The 15,565-nt window shown below is 36.6% G+C and overlaps 1 protein-coding gene across 1 annotated transcript in view; it reads left to right on the top strand.

Moving 5' to 3' along the window:
* The first annotated feature begins 3,440 nt into the window (after nucleotides 1–3,440).
* Nucleotides 3,441–15,565, top strand: part of MINAR2 (membrane integral NOTCH2 associated receptor 2) — a 181,697-nt gene continuing 169,572 nt past the window's right edge. Inside the window, exon 1 of the mRNA XM_044061927.1 lies at nucleotides 3,441–3,677. Within this exon, the coding sequence (XP_043917862.1) occupies nucleotides 3,528–3,677 (150 nt within the window). The 5' untranslated portion in view covers nucleotides 3,441–3,527. The remainder of the gene's footprint in view (nucleotides 3,678–15,565) is intronic.

Below are 15,565 nucleotides of genomic sequence, written 5' to 3' on the forward strand. Positions count from 1 at the left end.
TTATGTTGTCTGATGAAGCAATGTTGATCATTGCAAAAGCATTCACTTATCTGCAATAAAACCATTGTCTATAGTGTTTAAAACATTACATTTATCTGTGTTTAACAATTTACTAAACATTTTGTTTTTCAAATTGTTTTAATCAGAAAACACCATTGAGCCAAAGCACTGTTTAGCAAAGAAGAAAGACAAAGCATCCGCTTTGATATGAGATGGCCAAAAATGCAATGCTTTCCTTTCCACCAAGATGTCACAATCATGGAAATGAGTATATGTGTAGTAGATGGTTAAAAACTATTGCAGCTGACATTCAGAAAATTGAAGTCCCAGTCATCTGGGGTGAACAAAGCTCACTTTTTACATTTTTACATTTTTACAAGGTAAGTGAACAGATTTGGGGACAATTTTCATACATGACCAAGGCAAGGTGTAGACATGAAAACATAAGAACAAAATACAGCAAGAGAACTAATTAATTATATTTCTAAGATTAGTATGTGCAGTGATACACCTAGAACACAAGCCAGTGGTGCACCTACATGCGTTATATAACACTAAACTGTCATGTAAGTGAGGAATTACTTATCTGAATCTCAGTAGCAATTCTTATTTATTTCATCCTTGATTGTAAGCAATCATGTTTATAGTCATACATCTGTTTCACATTAGAGAGGGAATACAGGGCAATCCAGAGATTCTGAAATCTTTTAAATCTTTTTGAGACTTATGGCTATTTCAGTGTTACTGTCTGTAATATCATATGGTGATCCTGTATTGTTATTAACAGTTTTAAGCTTACTAAGATGCATAAAGTAGACCTGACAATGCATCCACCTTATTGAACCCATGGCCTAATGAAAAGTAACACCAGCCTGTGAGACTTGAGAGATGTCCAGCTTCAAAGGCTTCAGCAGGAAGGCTAGAATTCTGGATTGCAGAGAGGGACTTCATATTACTGAAGGCAAATATAGCCATATCCCTTTACAGTTCAGTAGACAGCTTTGCCAAAGTTATGATTGTGGTTTTATTAGCCAAGAAAATATCCATACCTAACAAGTTATGTGAAATAGCATTAAGAATTTACAGGAAAGTAGTTGGGAAAACTATAAAGAAGTCTTTGAAGAAACATTTTGATGGTAACATAGGAATCAGTGAGACACTCACTCTGGTAAAAATTAAAATGTAAACGATCAGACAGTTCTGTAATAGTGATGTATTACTTTTTAAAAGACAGATTGCTTGGATCTGAGTGCAATCTGAAGCAAGTTTGTAGACTTTCTTGTCTTTCTATGTCACATTCTGTGACATGCAAGATTTCTGGCACTCTATGCTACATTGTTCTGCATAAGAAAAGTTTATGTATTAATATCACTCGAGGTCCCCTTACCATGAATCCACCGACATCACATCTACATTTCTTAGAGTCTATCAAGCTCTGTGGGACAGAGCATTCAAAGCTGCATGGATACAAGACAGGGAAGGTGATAATAACATTTTATCATACTTAATACAATGATTGTGCAATTGTAGATATAAAACAGAGTGAAGATGAAAATAGCTTCTTCCTCAGTATTAAATTAAAGGTGTTAACATCATACCAGACAGGAGACTTGAAAGATCACTGGGTTAGTGAGAAGCAGATGCTAGAGAAATAAATCCATTAAACAATCACTAAACATTCAGAAGACAAAGTTTAATTATGTAACCCAACCTTACTCTGCAAACTGAAAGATCTTCAGTGGGGGATCTCTGTGCACACAGTTAAAGGGTTTCTATGCATTACAGTTATACTGAAAGACAAAATTTGCCTGCAGACAGTCTAGGTATTCAGGAATGAAGATAAAACTGATAAAAAAGAGTAGGGTTTGGGGATATGAGCTAGGTTCTGGTGGAAACCTTTATAACTGTGTACATATATTAAAAAAGAAAAACTGATAACTAGCTTTCAAAATGTGGAAAAGAACTATCAGTGGTAATTAAAGAGAAGACATGATTTATCTTAAAAAGATGAAGTGGTTGTACAATGAGGAGAACAACAGTAAATATATGCTCGGCTACAAATGGCAGTTTACACCAGCAGAAAAAGAAAAATGTGATGTCGCTGAGTTAACCACCAGAGAGAGATAGAGGGAGAGAACCTGTGTGAAATTGTGAAGTACAAGTCATATTCTGTAAGCATTTTTAAAAGTATATAAGAAAGGTGATGAATGCTCTGAAGAAACCTATATATAATTTTACTGATATGACAATTATGTTAGACTGCCTGGCACAAATATTGGACCTCTTTTATCCAAACCTGGATAATGATTAATGAAAGATTATACAGCCTAAATGCAGATGTTTTCGAAGAGAAAAGGTAATGAAAAGTACACGATAGAAACTAATTAATTCTTTGTTTGCAGCAGTAGAGTTCTTTTGGCTGACACCTGTGGAAAATAAATGTACAAAATAAGAAAATTCGAGGCAAAATGAAAGATGTAGAAAAACAAGAAGGTATATGATAAAGTGCAAAGAAGAAATATTAAAAGATAGAAGGAAATGCTTTCACTTAAAAAGAATCAGATACCTAAAGTAACTTTCCAATAAATATGCTGAAGAGAAAGAGACAGATGTTGGTTGCAAGTGTGTATGTAATATGTAGGAGGGAGTTTTCACTGTAAATTAGACAGTAAGGAAGTGAAAATCAGGCAGCATGTACAATAACTGAGTAACACAGGTTAGGGGAAAATAACACACCACATTAGCAAGGGGATCTGTATCTTCAGTCAGATACCATTTTTGTATATCCATCATAAACTCCTACATGAAGAGACATGCTCCATCACTTTTACATGCATCTAAGAGATACGAAGCTCATGTTAGCTATGAATACGAGGTAACAGACAAGTTACAAAGGAATGCATTTCTTTTTAACTTAGTATCAAACATCATGTTCTAGTAAACATCCAGCACACCCATTATTTGAATCTAGTTCATCAGACAGTGATACTGTATGGATCCCAGTGAGAGAAAGTCCCAAAAGAGGTCATGAGACCAGAAGACATCTTCATTTGGATTAAACAAATTTACAGAAAGCTAAGGGCTACTGTATAGCATTGCAGTCCATTCCATGTTTCATAAAAATGTACTTTATTTCATCAAGCTAGTTCTGGAAACAGTGAACAGCAAGATCAACCATGATGCTATGAAATACTGTCCCGTAAATGACATGATACAAAATACTGGAAGTAAGACAAGAAACACTGGCTTTATATATTTTTAGATGATGCATTTTTTGTGTCACTGTAGATTAGTGTGTTTTGGCTAATATTAGCATATAACTAAAACCAAGCAGGGCAGGGAGTGTCTTTTATCATATTGTACTTAGCTTCTACATGAAAATGTTACAGTGCCTCTTTAACAGCAAGTATCTATGAGGTAAGGTGTCAGTCACCAGAAGGATCAAGTTTTCTTCATCAATTGTTAAACAGCCAAGCACTCAACACGCAGCTTTATTTCATACTTTGATCAAAAAGCCCCATGGAACAATGGATTTGTCTGTCCTACCAAATAACAACCATCCAGATAAATTTCTGCTGCTTGATGTGAATGCTTTACCAGTGGGCTCCACACTTTTTCAGACTGGTATTGCAGCTTTCAATGGGAAACAGAAGTGGCAAAATAGAGTGTACTTGCAGGTATGAGGAAAAATGTTTTGCATGTACTAACAAAGCTTACTTAACGTAGTGTTCTTTACGCAAATGTAGCTGTTTTTAAAATGGCTTACAACTGAGTACTGTGTTTACATGTTAGAGTATGCCTCATAGCCTGCCTTCTGGAATCTTATCATCTAATTTTATGGCACTCTTAACTACTGGCAATCTAACTGCTATGTTATAACAATATACTCTATTTACTCTGCAGTACAGTTTTCAGCCTGTTTAATTTTTTGCCACTGTATTGTTGATTGATAATAACATGTGGTCTGCTTTAGGTCTATTTTAGTTTAAACATCATGTTTCAGCTTACATAAAAAGTACTCTGTAATTATTAAATTCAGATTTAAGGCATTAAGTTTTATTTAATTATAGTAAATAAAATAATGGAGAATCAAATTTCAATCCTTAGCCCCACCCCACTTCACATTTGAAAATCTCTCTGGGGTTTGTTATCGATTTTCCAGCACTGAAAAATGGTATTATTGATGTATTGAAGCTTTATCTGTCACTCTCTGACAAACTAATATATTGTATTTTTTCTAATTGTAATGATTTATCAAAACTGGCAAGACAGATCATTTTATTCATTAAATCAATCTAGATATACTATTTCATATTTGTTTGAAATAATTACTATTTTTGCATACTGAAACACAATTTATAAGCATCACATATTAGGTTTCTGTATAAGGAATGCTATAGCCATGAGAACTCTTTATACCTGAATGAATATTTCTTTGAGCATCTCTCATGAAACATTATGCCTTGTATAGATCAGAGATGTCCGAAATGACAATCGAGCAAATACCTAATTACAATAAATGTGTACAGTTGTGCTCAAAGCTGCATGTATCTATCTGAAAACATTTGTCCAATAGCTGAAAGAAGGACCAACTGAAATGCATTCAAATTTTTGAAATTTTACAGTGATAATATTTCTCTCTGTCTGTCTCTTTGCACCTTACAATCCTGATTCAGGAAGCTGCAACATACGAAAAGGGTGAAAAATATCAATTTGATTTTACTTTAGGAGGAAATATTTATTTTATACCTTTCATCTAAATAACTGTCAAACATTATGATAATGTAGCATTAACAGCTTACTTTGTTATGAAATATAAAAAACAAGTAAAATTCAACAGCATGAAATATACATTTCCATTAAATTTGCATATGTTCTTTGCATTAAACAAGTATGTGTTTTTTCCTGCAAAAATCACATTTCAGTAAAAACTGTCTAATGTAGGAGAGAATATGAGGTGATGCACATATTTCTTACATGGGATGGGTGGTAATTATGAATTGACAGAAATGAAAAGGAAATTAATGTTTGTATTCTTCAAGTGGTTCTGTAGTACCTGAATGTTGTAACAAACCATGATAAGAAATTATTTGAAAACAATAATAACAAAAAGCTGTGAAATTTATTGTATCCATAACATTTTATATATTCAGTACTATGCAAGCAGAAAATCATGCAATGAATTATATCAGATCAAATGATTTCTTAAAAAAAAAAAACAGGACTGAGAATTCATTTTGTATAGACCACTGAATGCCAATCAGATAATTAAATACAGGGGGAACCTTACTGTTTGTCACCCTCCAATTATGCAGCAGTCATGATATAAGTGAAAAGTTGCCAGGTTGGTTTAATTGATGTTAGAGTCAAGGAAGAGAGGAAAGGTGAGTGTTATGTTTTTTCCTCTCACCTTCTACCTCATAGTATATAGTATATATATATATATATATATATGTGTGTGTGTGTGTGTGTGTGTGTGTATATATATATATATATATATATATATATATATACATATATCGGTGTGGAGGCTTACTTTTTGGGGAAAAAAAAGAAAAAAGTGTTTTTCGGCCTTCTGTTACTTTTGGTTTTTTTCTGTTTTGAGTCATGACATTCCAAGGTATTAGACATTTTAAGTTTGCATACTAGTGTGCATGGACTAAGTGAGGTATGATTATTCATATTAAGTCCTGTGTCAAGATATTCTTTAGGTCTGCTATGCTGCTGCCAACATGAAGTACTCTGTGTTCTCCTGTAATGCAGAAAAATTATGAACGCACTCTAGATATATATTCTTCCTTTGGATGAGACCTTCTAGTTATTTATTTATTCATTATCAGTTTGTTAATGGGGACAGAACACTGATTCTAATGGATCATTTCAAGGCACAACCCAAATCCTAGCAATGTTAAACTGAGATCCCATCTACCTGAGTCAGTGGCAGCTTGTTTGGATGTAAAAGACTCCTCAGCATTTATAAAAAAACAAATTAGGGGCACTCCAGTTTTGTTTTCATCACTACATTATAATTTCTCTAGTACGTATAATGACAACCTCACTTGGACTAACCTACTCAACAAAACACACACACACATGCACAAAAAAGCAAACAATCAAACAAACAAAAAAGCCAACAAATGCATGTACAGGTTTTGCAGGTTCAGGTTGCCTCTACTTCCTCTGATCTTACATGAAAGTATTTGGTTAAATTATTGAATCATACAGGTTCTACTGCTTTTTCTAACCTCTGAGGGATAGTGCTTACCTAACCGATTTTGTGACTGGCTCAGTCAGTGTCTCTGTACAAAGGCAGGATGGAGCACACAGCTGCTGCAAGAATTCTTTAAATTATATGGTTTATATAGTCTTGACAAACTTCCGCAAAGGCAAAACGCTTCTAAACAGTATCCATCAGCACAGCCATGCTTCACTCATGCTATTTATACTTGATATTAAGTTGTGAGTGTGGCAGATTATGGCATAACTTGTGATGTGCAACTGAGACAGGTATTCATATGTTTATGTATATTATACAATGACTTTTAAGATCCTTCAGCACACTTAAAATGCTATATGGCAAATGTCTATTGCTTGAAGGAGAACTGGAGTTGGCACCATCTTAGGGTTTCAGAACCTTGTATGAGCCCAGTTTAACTTTTTAAAGTTTAACTAAGAACACCTGTACTTGAACAAACTGAACTGGCGGTGGGGTGATAAGTTTTGGAGAAAAAAAAACAGTAATTCCCACTCTTGAATTGCCATATTATTAAGTGCCTGCAAGTAGAATTTTGTGTACTTGTCAGTTAATTTGTAGACTAGCAAGTCTCCTACCTACTAATTGTTATGTAATATCATGGTATAAATTAAATTTTCAGAGAATATGATTCTCATTGACAAATAATTCTCTGAAATCATTTCAAGGGGAAGTTTTACGAACTATACATGATGTGATAACATCTTGGACTTTGCATCTAACTGATCAAATTTGCATACTGCCTGTAAATGTATAAGCACAGCTATGGACCTGCTCTTGACATTTCCTTGTGGTCATCTAATTTGGCCATGGCTTTCAATTTCATACCAAACTGCTGAATTATTCACAGCATGAAAAACACGAATATAAAATGATGCATCATATGTTGTGTAGCAGAGTATCTCTCTTAATTAAAGAATATTTTCAGTTTAGGCATACATTACTAGTGGAGCTTTAGATGGATCCATGTGGGTTCTGTTCTATTTCTGTTATTTTTTCTTTTTCCTTTCTGTTTGAAGAAACATAGATTAAGAAGTTTGCAGGTGACTGCCAATTGCATATACAGGTAACTTACAGATAATACTGTTGAATTTCAAAATTGACAAGAAATACTGCATGTATAAGACTTCCAAGATGGATGCACATTGAGTAACAGCTTAATTTCAGCTCTCCCAGTGTAAAAATAGAAACTCAGAAAAGAGAGCCAGTAAAATCGTATTTTTGGGTAAATTTCAGTAACTAGCTTGTAAGTGCCATACCTCTCAACCTGGAATCATAAAAAATCTGGACGAAAGCCCATGAAAAATAGGTACAACTGGCCAAAAATCTGTATGCTGCTTAACATAGCATTTGTGTACATAATTATGTAACCCCGCCTACTCCAGTGGAATTGTGGGATATTGACTTTTAAACACAAACTGAAGAACGGACAAAATATTAAACACAAAATAAACAGAAGAACAATAGTGTTTTATTTATATTAATATTTGAACTTGTGCTAAACTAAAATACAATTTTATTTAAAAAAATAAAATTAACTGCTTCTACACTAATATTAAACAACACAATAGTGGAATAGTAGGTATTAGGAAATATGCCCTTATCCTTCTGTAGTGTGATCTGTAAGTTAATACACACAAACACACACACTGACACACAGTGCTAAAGGAGCAATTTGGAAGATCAGCAAGTCATCTATAAGCATGCCTTTCGGATGATATAAGAAACTAGAGAGAAAACAGAGACCATGATAAAAACCCATACTCATGCAAGAGGGGTATACAGACATGACACAGACAGCAATACAACCAGAACCAACTATGACAAAAACATGGAATATAAAGTAATAACACAAACCTCTATGCCACTATGTGTATGAATTTACAAATACATTCTTAGTCTGCCTGACAACGTATTAGACATTCACAGAGTAACTGAAATCTGGACAGTTTTGATTAAACAATAATATCATATCTATACCTATATCTATATCTTCCAGTCCTAATCATTTAGTTTAAGTGATGCAATGCATTACAGTTAACTTTACTATACACACAATGAAACAATTATACATGAGTGCCTAAAATGCACAACAGACAAAGCAATAAATGGAAACTCAAGGGAAATTTACAAACAAAGTTGAAGTAATGAGCACAAAGAAGTGTAACACTGTTCGATTCAACACTTGCCTGAAGATTGTGATTATGGCTCTCCCTCAGTATGCCAGTTCTCCTACAGATCTCCTAACACCAGGTTCTACAGCCTGCATAGATCTGCAATGCATGGCCATGATCTGCTACAAAATAAACTACAGGAATCCTGTCCAAGATAAAAGAAAAGGAAACCTTACTTGCTGTTATACGCGCACAATGAAACATGTTCTTATATTTAAAATTCTGCACATGGGCAGAAAGGAATATCAGGATGTTTGCACACACAGACTTGAGATGACAGGTGTGTGTGACTGAAATCATTCTTTTTTAAATTAAAAAGTGAATGTGACAGTCCCTTGGCAAGTAAGACAAAAGCTGTGGGGGGTGCAAGTGCACCCCCTTGCACTTGCCTGTGGGCACCCATGACCACATATAGCTATAATGCAGAAATGTGTCCAAAAATCTAAACCTGACTTCAAAGAGTTTGTGGCTACCTTAATATCTGCGGATCCTGAGTTTAAATCAGCACTAATTTGGTGATTATGTAGACCTTCCTCCTATCATTAAAACACTATCTATGGGCCACAGCCCCACTTTTGCACTGCATATCCCCCAAAAGGTAAACACACACATATACACAGTCCTGTCTTATCAATGCACTGACAACAAAATTGCAAAAACAACAACATTTGTATAACGGCCAAATACGGCAAAATTTTCCGAAGGATGTTCACAGTAAAAGAGTATTAAATGACATGCATTTTCAGAAAAAAATGCCTGTAAGTATACTGACTGACTACGACTGTAAGCTAACACATTTTCTCAAACAAACAGAAAAAAATCCAACTTTAGGAGGGACACTAAAAAAATTGGGGGGGGGGGCAGAAAGGTGCATGTGCATTGTGCGTGTTAGACCTCCTTAGGAATGACCCATTTCACACCAACACATTAGATGACCTGCACTTCAAGTGATATGGAAAAATACATAAATAGTTATATTGCGCTAGTACAGCATGTAATATCACTAAAAGGAAAAACCTTCTAAATTTGATCCAACAGCTGGGATGACTGACGGAAAAGATTGGCAACCACTTCAAACAGCACAGGACTTCTAAACATAAGGCTCACTGTGGCTTCATTATGTGAAGTTATATGTATTAATATTATAATGTTGAACACATGACCATTCACTTATTAATTATGTTGACTAAATGACCATTCATTGCTCTATCAAACTATTTTAATTAACAAAAGGAAACAGATTAATGGCTCAGCTCGACCCTGTACAACTGTGCCATGTGATCGACTGGTCTGGTAACATTAATAAGGAGCATGCTATTTCTGTTTACATTTACAAACATATAGGAAAATATGCAATAAGGCACACGTACTGTAAGTACATATTTGAACAGTTAGAAAACAATTTATCAAGTGAAGGCAATATAAACCTCCAAAACTCCACTAAAATTTTCAGGATGGAGACTGTAGTTAAAGCAGAATAAACAGCTAAAACTGTTCAAAAAAGTACACTCAAAATAATGCCTTTAGCCCAACCCTCAGACGAATCTTGACAGGCTGGCAGTGTGCCTTGTGAAGCTGACATCATTGCGCACATCTCTGCATGTGATGATGTCGGCAACAACTTAAACTTAAGAAAAAAAAATATTTGACCCCCCCACCCAGAAATTCAGAAATTGAAGGGTCCACTAAGGAATTTGTGGTACCCCATTATTTTGCCCTCAAAACTGGTATATACTGAGGAATTCAGTATGGTTAAGAAGTATGATAAGTGCACTTCCTGGATGCCAGCAAAAAAGAAATTTGGAGAACCTGAAAGAAAATCAATCACAACAGGTGTGGAGAAAAAGCACTGACTGGGAAAAATTATGCAGCTGCTCTGCAAAAAACAGTGCACGCTCTAGCTTTGGTGCAAGACATGACTACCAGTAATCCAGAGAAAGAATAAGTCAAATGTACTCAGAGCAGATTAATATAAATGAAACACTGAAGGAGTATATCAACTCAAATAACAAAAGGCTGAAAAAATGGATGAAGCTTTAAACAAATATTCAGATAAGGTGATAAAACTGCAAAAATCAGAGGTCAAACTGAAGAAAAGGCTGGTTGAATATGAGACTGCTGAAGAAGAGATGTTTCAAAAACATACTAGAATTAGAGGAAAGAGCATGTAGGGAAAACTTTAGATTTTCTGCTGAAGCAGAAAAGCAGGAAGAAACAGACTGTATTAATTTTATGAAAGCACAAATCGGCAACTGGACTGGTATTCCACTGCAGGAGTGGTTAATTGAAAGGGCACATCATGAGTATGCTCCAAATCTGGCCATGAGAAAGCAACCTAGACCTTTAATAGTAAAGATGCAATCCTACCAGCAGAAGGAGTTGATTCTGAAAAAACCTGTGGCAGAAGGACAAAGTACTAAAAGTGGGAGACAGTAGAGTGTTTGTGGAAAATGATTACTCATTGTACACCAGGCAGAAGATGAGTAAAATTATTCCATTAATCAGGGAATATTGAGAAGCGGGCATGAGATTTAAGCTGCTGCACCCGAATATTTCAGAATATTCTTTCCTGGAGGGATCAAATCAGTTTTGATGTAGAGCATGTTAAGGAGAAAATACAAAAGTCTGTCCAACAAAAAGTGAGCTATGAAAGAGAAGGATATTTTTTTCTTCTGGTAATAAAAGACCACAGCGAGACTGTGCCAGTGAAACATTTTCCAGTGTTTTAACAGAAAATGCTTGAGAGGCAGAAACAAGTACATGAGCTGACTAGAAGAACTGATACTACACTGGAAATGAAGCAGAGACTGGATTTGGGAGATGGAGATCAACAGGAATAGAAACAGAAACTTGGAAATTGACAAATAAATGTTGTAACAAAATTGAGGTCACCAGCAGGAAAGAGATGAAGAGTGCTTTCATCCTTTATTCATAATAGGACTTATCAGATAATCAAATGAAAAATGAACCGTAATAAAGAACACCCAGCCACATAGGCTGAAGTACCATCCAATCACAGGTCAAACCTAATTAATAGTAGATAATTAACACAACCATCATAAAAGACACCTAAATACACATTCCTGGGGATTCAATAAACTACATGTAGGCTTTGTGCAGAGCCTACACAGAGTTTATGTGTTAGAATGACAGTACACAGGGCACATCAGTGAGCAATGCATATTAATGAAGCACGGAACACTTAAGCTAGATTTCATGGATTTCAACAGTGTTCCTGGCCATAAAAACTTTTAAGCAAATGTGGATAACAAATCTGTGTAAGGCAGAGGACCAACAGTGTGTGGATTTTCACGGAATGCCACAATGATCACTAGGGCTTTACAAATAGCTGTCATTTTGTTATTGCAACACAGCTGTGCATAGGCCAACTTAATGAGAGGACAAATAGCCAGTAACAGGACATATCTGACATAGATGTCACATAAGAATGTGTTAGAATGTAACAGTCTTAACCTCTTAGAGTGAGAAAAGTGGTGGGATGGGACAAAGGGCCAGAAATAGGGACATGTGTTTAATGTTGCACTTCCAAACTTAGGAAATAGAATGGTTATACATTAGCATGAATTTTCTGAAAAGCATGAAGTTTGAAACTCAAATGTCAGTCATCAGTTTCTGACTGCACTCTGCAATGACATGCCAATTAATTGCTAGGAAAAATTATGATGGAAAGATTACAAATATGAGACAAAGCTGGACATTCTGCACAGATCAGGACAGTTGAGTGGTATGCACACAAATGTATGTAATATTGAGTCACATAAGTCCAGAGATCATCCCAGTGATATAGCAGAAAGCCACATATTTGATAAGAAAAACATCTGCACATCCTGGTGACATCTGGACAGTTGAGAGTTATGAATGTGAAGTATATGGCCCAAACACAGTACAGGGCAGTGTACCTAACAATGTAGAATATTGTGAAAGCCCATTTCTGGAATTCTGTACTGAAGCTGTGTTAATGATCTGTAACAGGACATGGGACTGCCATGCAAAATGATCACTTAAGGGAAGTGTGTGTATTGAATAGGGAAACGCAGATGAATTGTAGGAATGAGCAGAAGGAAAGAGTACAGGTAAAAGTCCCTCATGAACAGCTGAAGAGGGTATGTCAGTGGAAGATGGTTTTAGCACTAACACCAAGCACATATCTGTATGGTACAGTGAGAGCTGTACAGTGAAAATGTGTTGTCTGTGACTGTCACACAAGGTGACATAACAATGGAGAGAGTGTGTGTGTGTGTGTGTGTGTGTGTGTGTGTGTGTGTGTGTGTGTGTGTGTGTGTGTGTGTGTGTGTGTGTGTGTGTGTGTGTGTGTGTGTGAGAGATAGGCATCCTTACATGAATAATGCAGAGGACTTATATCAAGGATCTGACATACAATTGGGGTAGGGTGCATACTGGAAAACTGTGCAAACTGATAAATCTAAATATGAGTGTACTCTCTGCAGAGGTCTCTAGCAAGGTGTCCACAGGTAATGGATCATGACAAACATTACAAGAACCAAGCACAATCATGGAGAATATCAGAATAATTCCACCAGTAGTCCAATGCCTCTGACATCACATATGTGATGTGGAGTGATAACAGATGAACCTGCACACATACACTTAACAACCATTATGATACATCCACACTCCATGAGGGTAACCATGTACACTGTCCTGGTACTGTAATATCTGCAGAAGGTGTTAGGGGGACACTACTATACCTGTATGTGACAGTATGAGCAGTACCGGCTAGTTGCCATGTGTGCTTGGAATATATCTATGACACAATCCACAATGTCACAAATTATATACATGCCACTAATATTGTCAAACACCTATGCATGTAGTGTATGCATAAGCAGAGCAGGTAGCACACATGCATCTGGTGTAACAACTTGATTGGTGTTCTGCACCATCAGGCAGTCATGTATATTCCACAGAAAGAATACCTAGGTATGGCCAATAAGCTGTGTGACAGTGCACTGTGAAAAAGGTGGTACACTTCAGTTACACATCACTGGAAGATGTGTAGGAAAGTACATGAAGAACGGTGCATTGTACACAGTTATTGGTGTGATGAAGGCTTGGAACGATGAAGTTATTATGGCCTCTGATGTGCATGTCCTTCACATACCCAGTACTTATGTTACATTCAAGGGAGTAGTCAACACTGTGACCACTTGTTGGTGAATGCACCACTTACCCTCCACCCCAGGACACAGGTCACATACCTACTGGTCTGCTTATAAGCTGTGATGTCCACATTATACTTGGGTGGTGTGTCTGTTTCCTCATTCAACAAAACCCTCTAAGTGTCTCTTCAATGCAGGTGTTGCCATGACTGTGGCAACAGTCTCTGGTATGTGTTGATACTGTCTGTATTATACTAATGTCAGAACTGGAGTCAATGATTGCCCACAAGCTATAGTCTTTCAGGCAGCTGTTTGGACACAGAATGTGTATGTCATCTGTGATGTCCATCACTTAAATAATGGGAAGAAAAGTGCCTAGCAGACACCCCTGATGTACCAACCTGATCACTGGACCTGAGATATACGTCACATCACACATTTCGATATAGTGAGTTGCCACTTATGTCATACACTGGTCTACCCATTTAGCTGTTTATGGCCATATATGACAGTGTTGATTGAATACCTCAGTGTGGCTTTGTGTCAAATATCTTGACCTGTTAAAGTACCACAAGATGATACTGTTGTCATCATGCATGCCCTCAATGACCTATTTGTGGACATCTATCAGATGTGATGGAACTGATATAGCTGTAACAACTCACACAGGTCTGCTGCATCCACCTGGAATATTACTATTGTACATGTACAAGAGGTCCACGATGACAAATTGGTGTACCTCACAGTCGAGGAGAGTCAGGATGTCTCTATATATGTATACATCAGGTGCTGCCCCCCCCTACTCAGATGGGTGCATGTCGATGTACACTCTTGTATAGGAACATAGGTCATGTGTAGGGTATGTTGAACTGTATATCCAACCATATCAGGAAGATGTATGTGCTGGGTCACACCATAGGTGATCTGTGATGTTGTCACAGCACATTGACTCTGTGTGATAGGCCCAGATGAAGGTAAGACAGTGCATACTGCCTATTGTGATCTGGCCTAGGGTTTTGACACAATCACACATGCAGGTATTAGTAAGAAAACCCCCAAGTTGGGCATTAAACCTTATGTCAGTCAATGAGTAAACAATTGTCTCACTGCCATCATGTGAAAGTTGGTGACTCTACCTGTACCAGTAGAGCTACCACCATTGGCATATCCCAGGGATCTGTGCTTGGCCCTTCACTGTTTGAACTCTATTTATTGACAGTTCAGACTAAAGTGTATGTCCTTACCATGTTTGCTGATTCTTGAATATTGTGTGCAATTATTGAGTCCACCAATGGTGATATCGTAATACAGAAGGTGCTAACACACACAAATGAATGGTGACAAAGGCACTCAATCTACAAATAAATGCAGAAATGTGTGTTTGTAATGTTGTCCATGTGAAAAGTGGAGTTCCATGTTAATCACAGCATTGGCAACAGTCCTGTTGTACAGAAACCTAGTGAAACAAGCACTAAGAAATCATTTAGTTAGCAATCTGAGCTTTGACCACTGAGTGTCCACACTGCTACTGAAAGCCTATGTTGTGCATATCATACATCACATTATCATATTGTGATCATAGGACTGTATGATAGCACTGTAGTCAAACCTCATTATAGCACTAATCAAGTAGAATGCTCCTTTTTTACATGTACTTCACCAAACACATGTAGCAGCTGGAGAGACCACAGGCTTTCTGAGCAAGATAACACAGGGCATGCATACCATACCATGATGTATGTGGATAGATTAAAAGCCATGAAACTGTACATTTTATTGTATAGGATGAGGTGCCTTCTGCCTAGCCCTCAGGCCAGTCTCTGACCCTGCACTGGTGGAAGTATTACATATCCAAAAATGTGATATAGCTGATGACATCAGCTGTGTCTGTTGAGAAGATGATAACAGTGTCCCATATGCTGGTGTAAAATGGTCTCTGTAATATTAAGCAACAGCTAACACACACACCCAGTTGACTGCAGTGAGAATAGAGCCCC

Source organism: Protopterus annectens, chromosome 2.part0 (genome assembly GCF_019279795.1).
Source record: "Protopterus annectens isolate FY-2018-M chromosome 2.part0, PAN1.0, whole genome shotgun sequence".
NCBI classification, from domain to species: Eukaryota; Metazoa; Chordata; order Ceratodontiformes; family Protopteridae; genus Protopterus; species Protopterus annectens.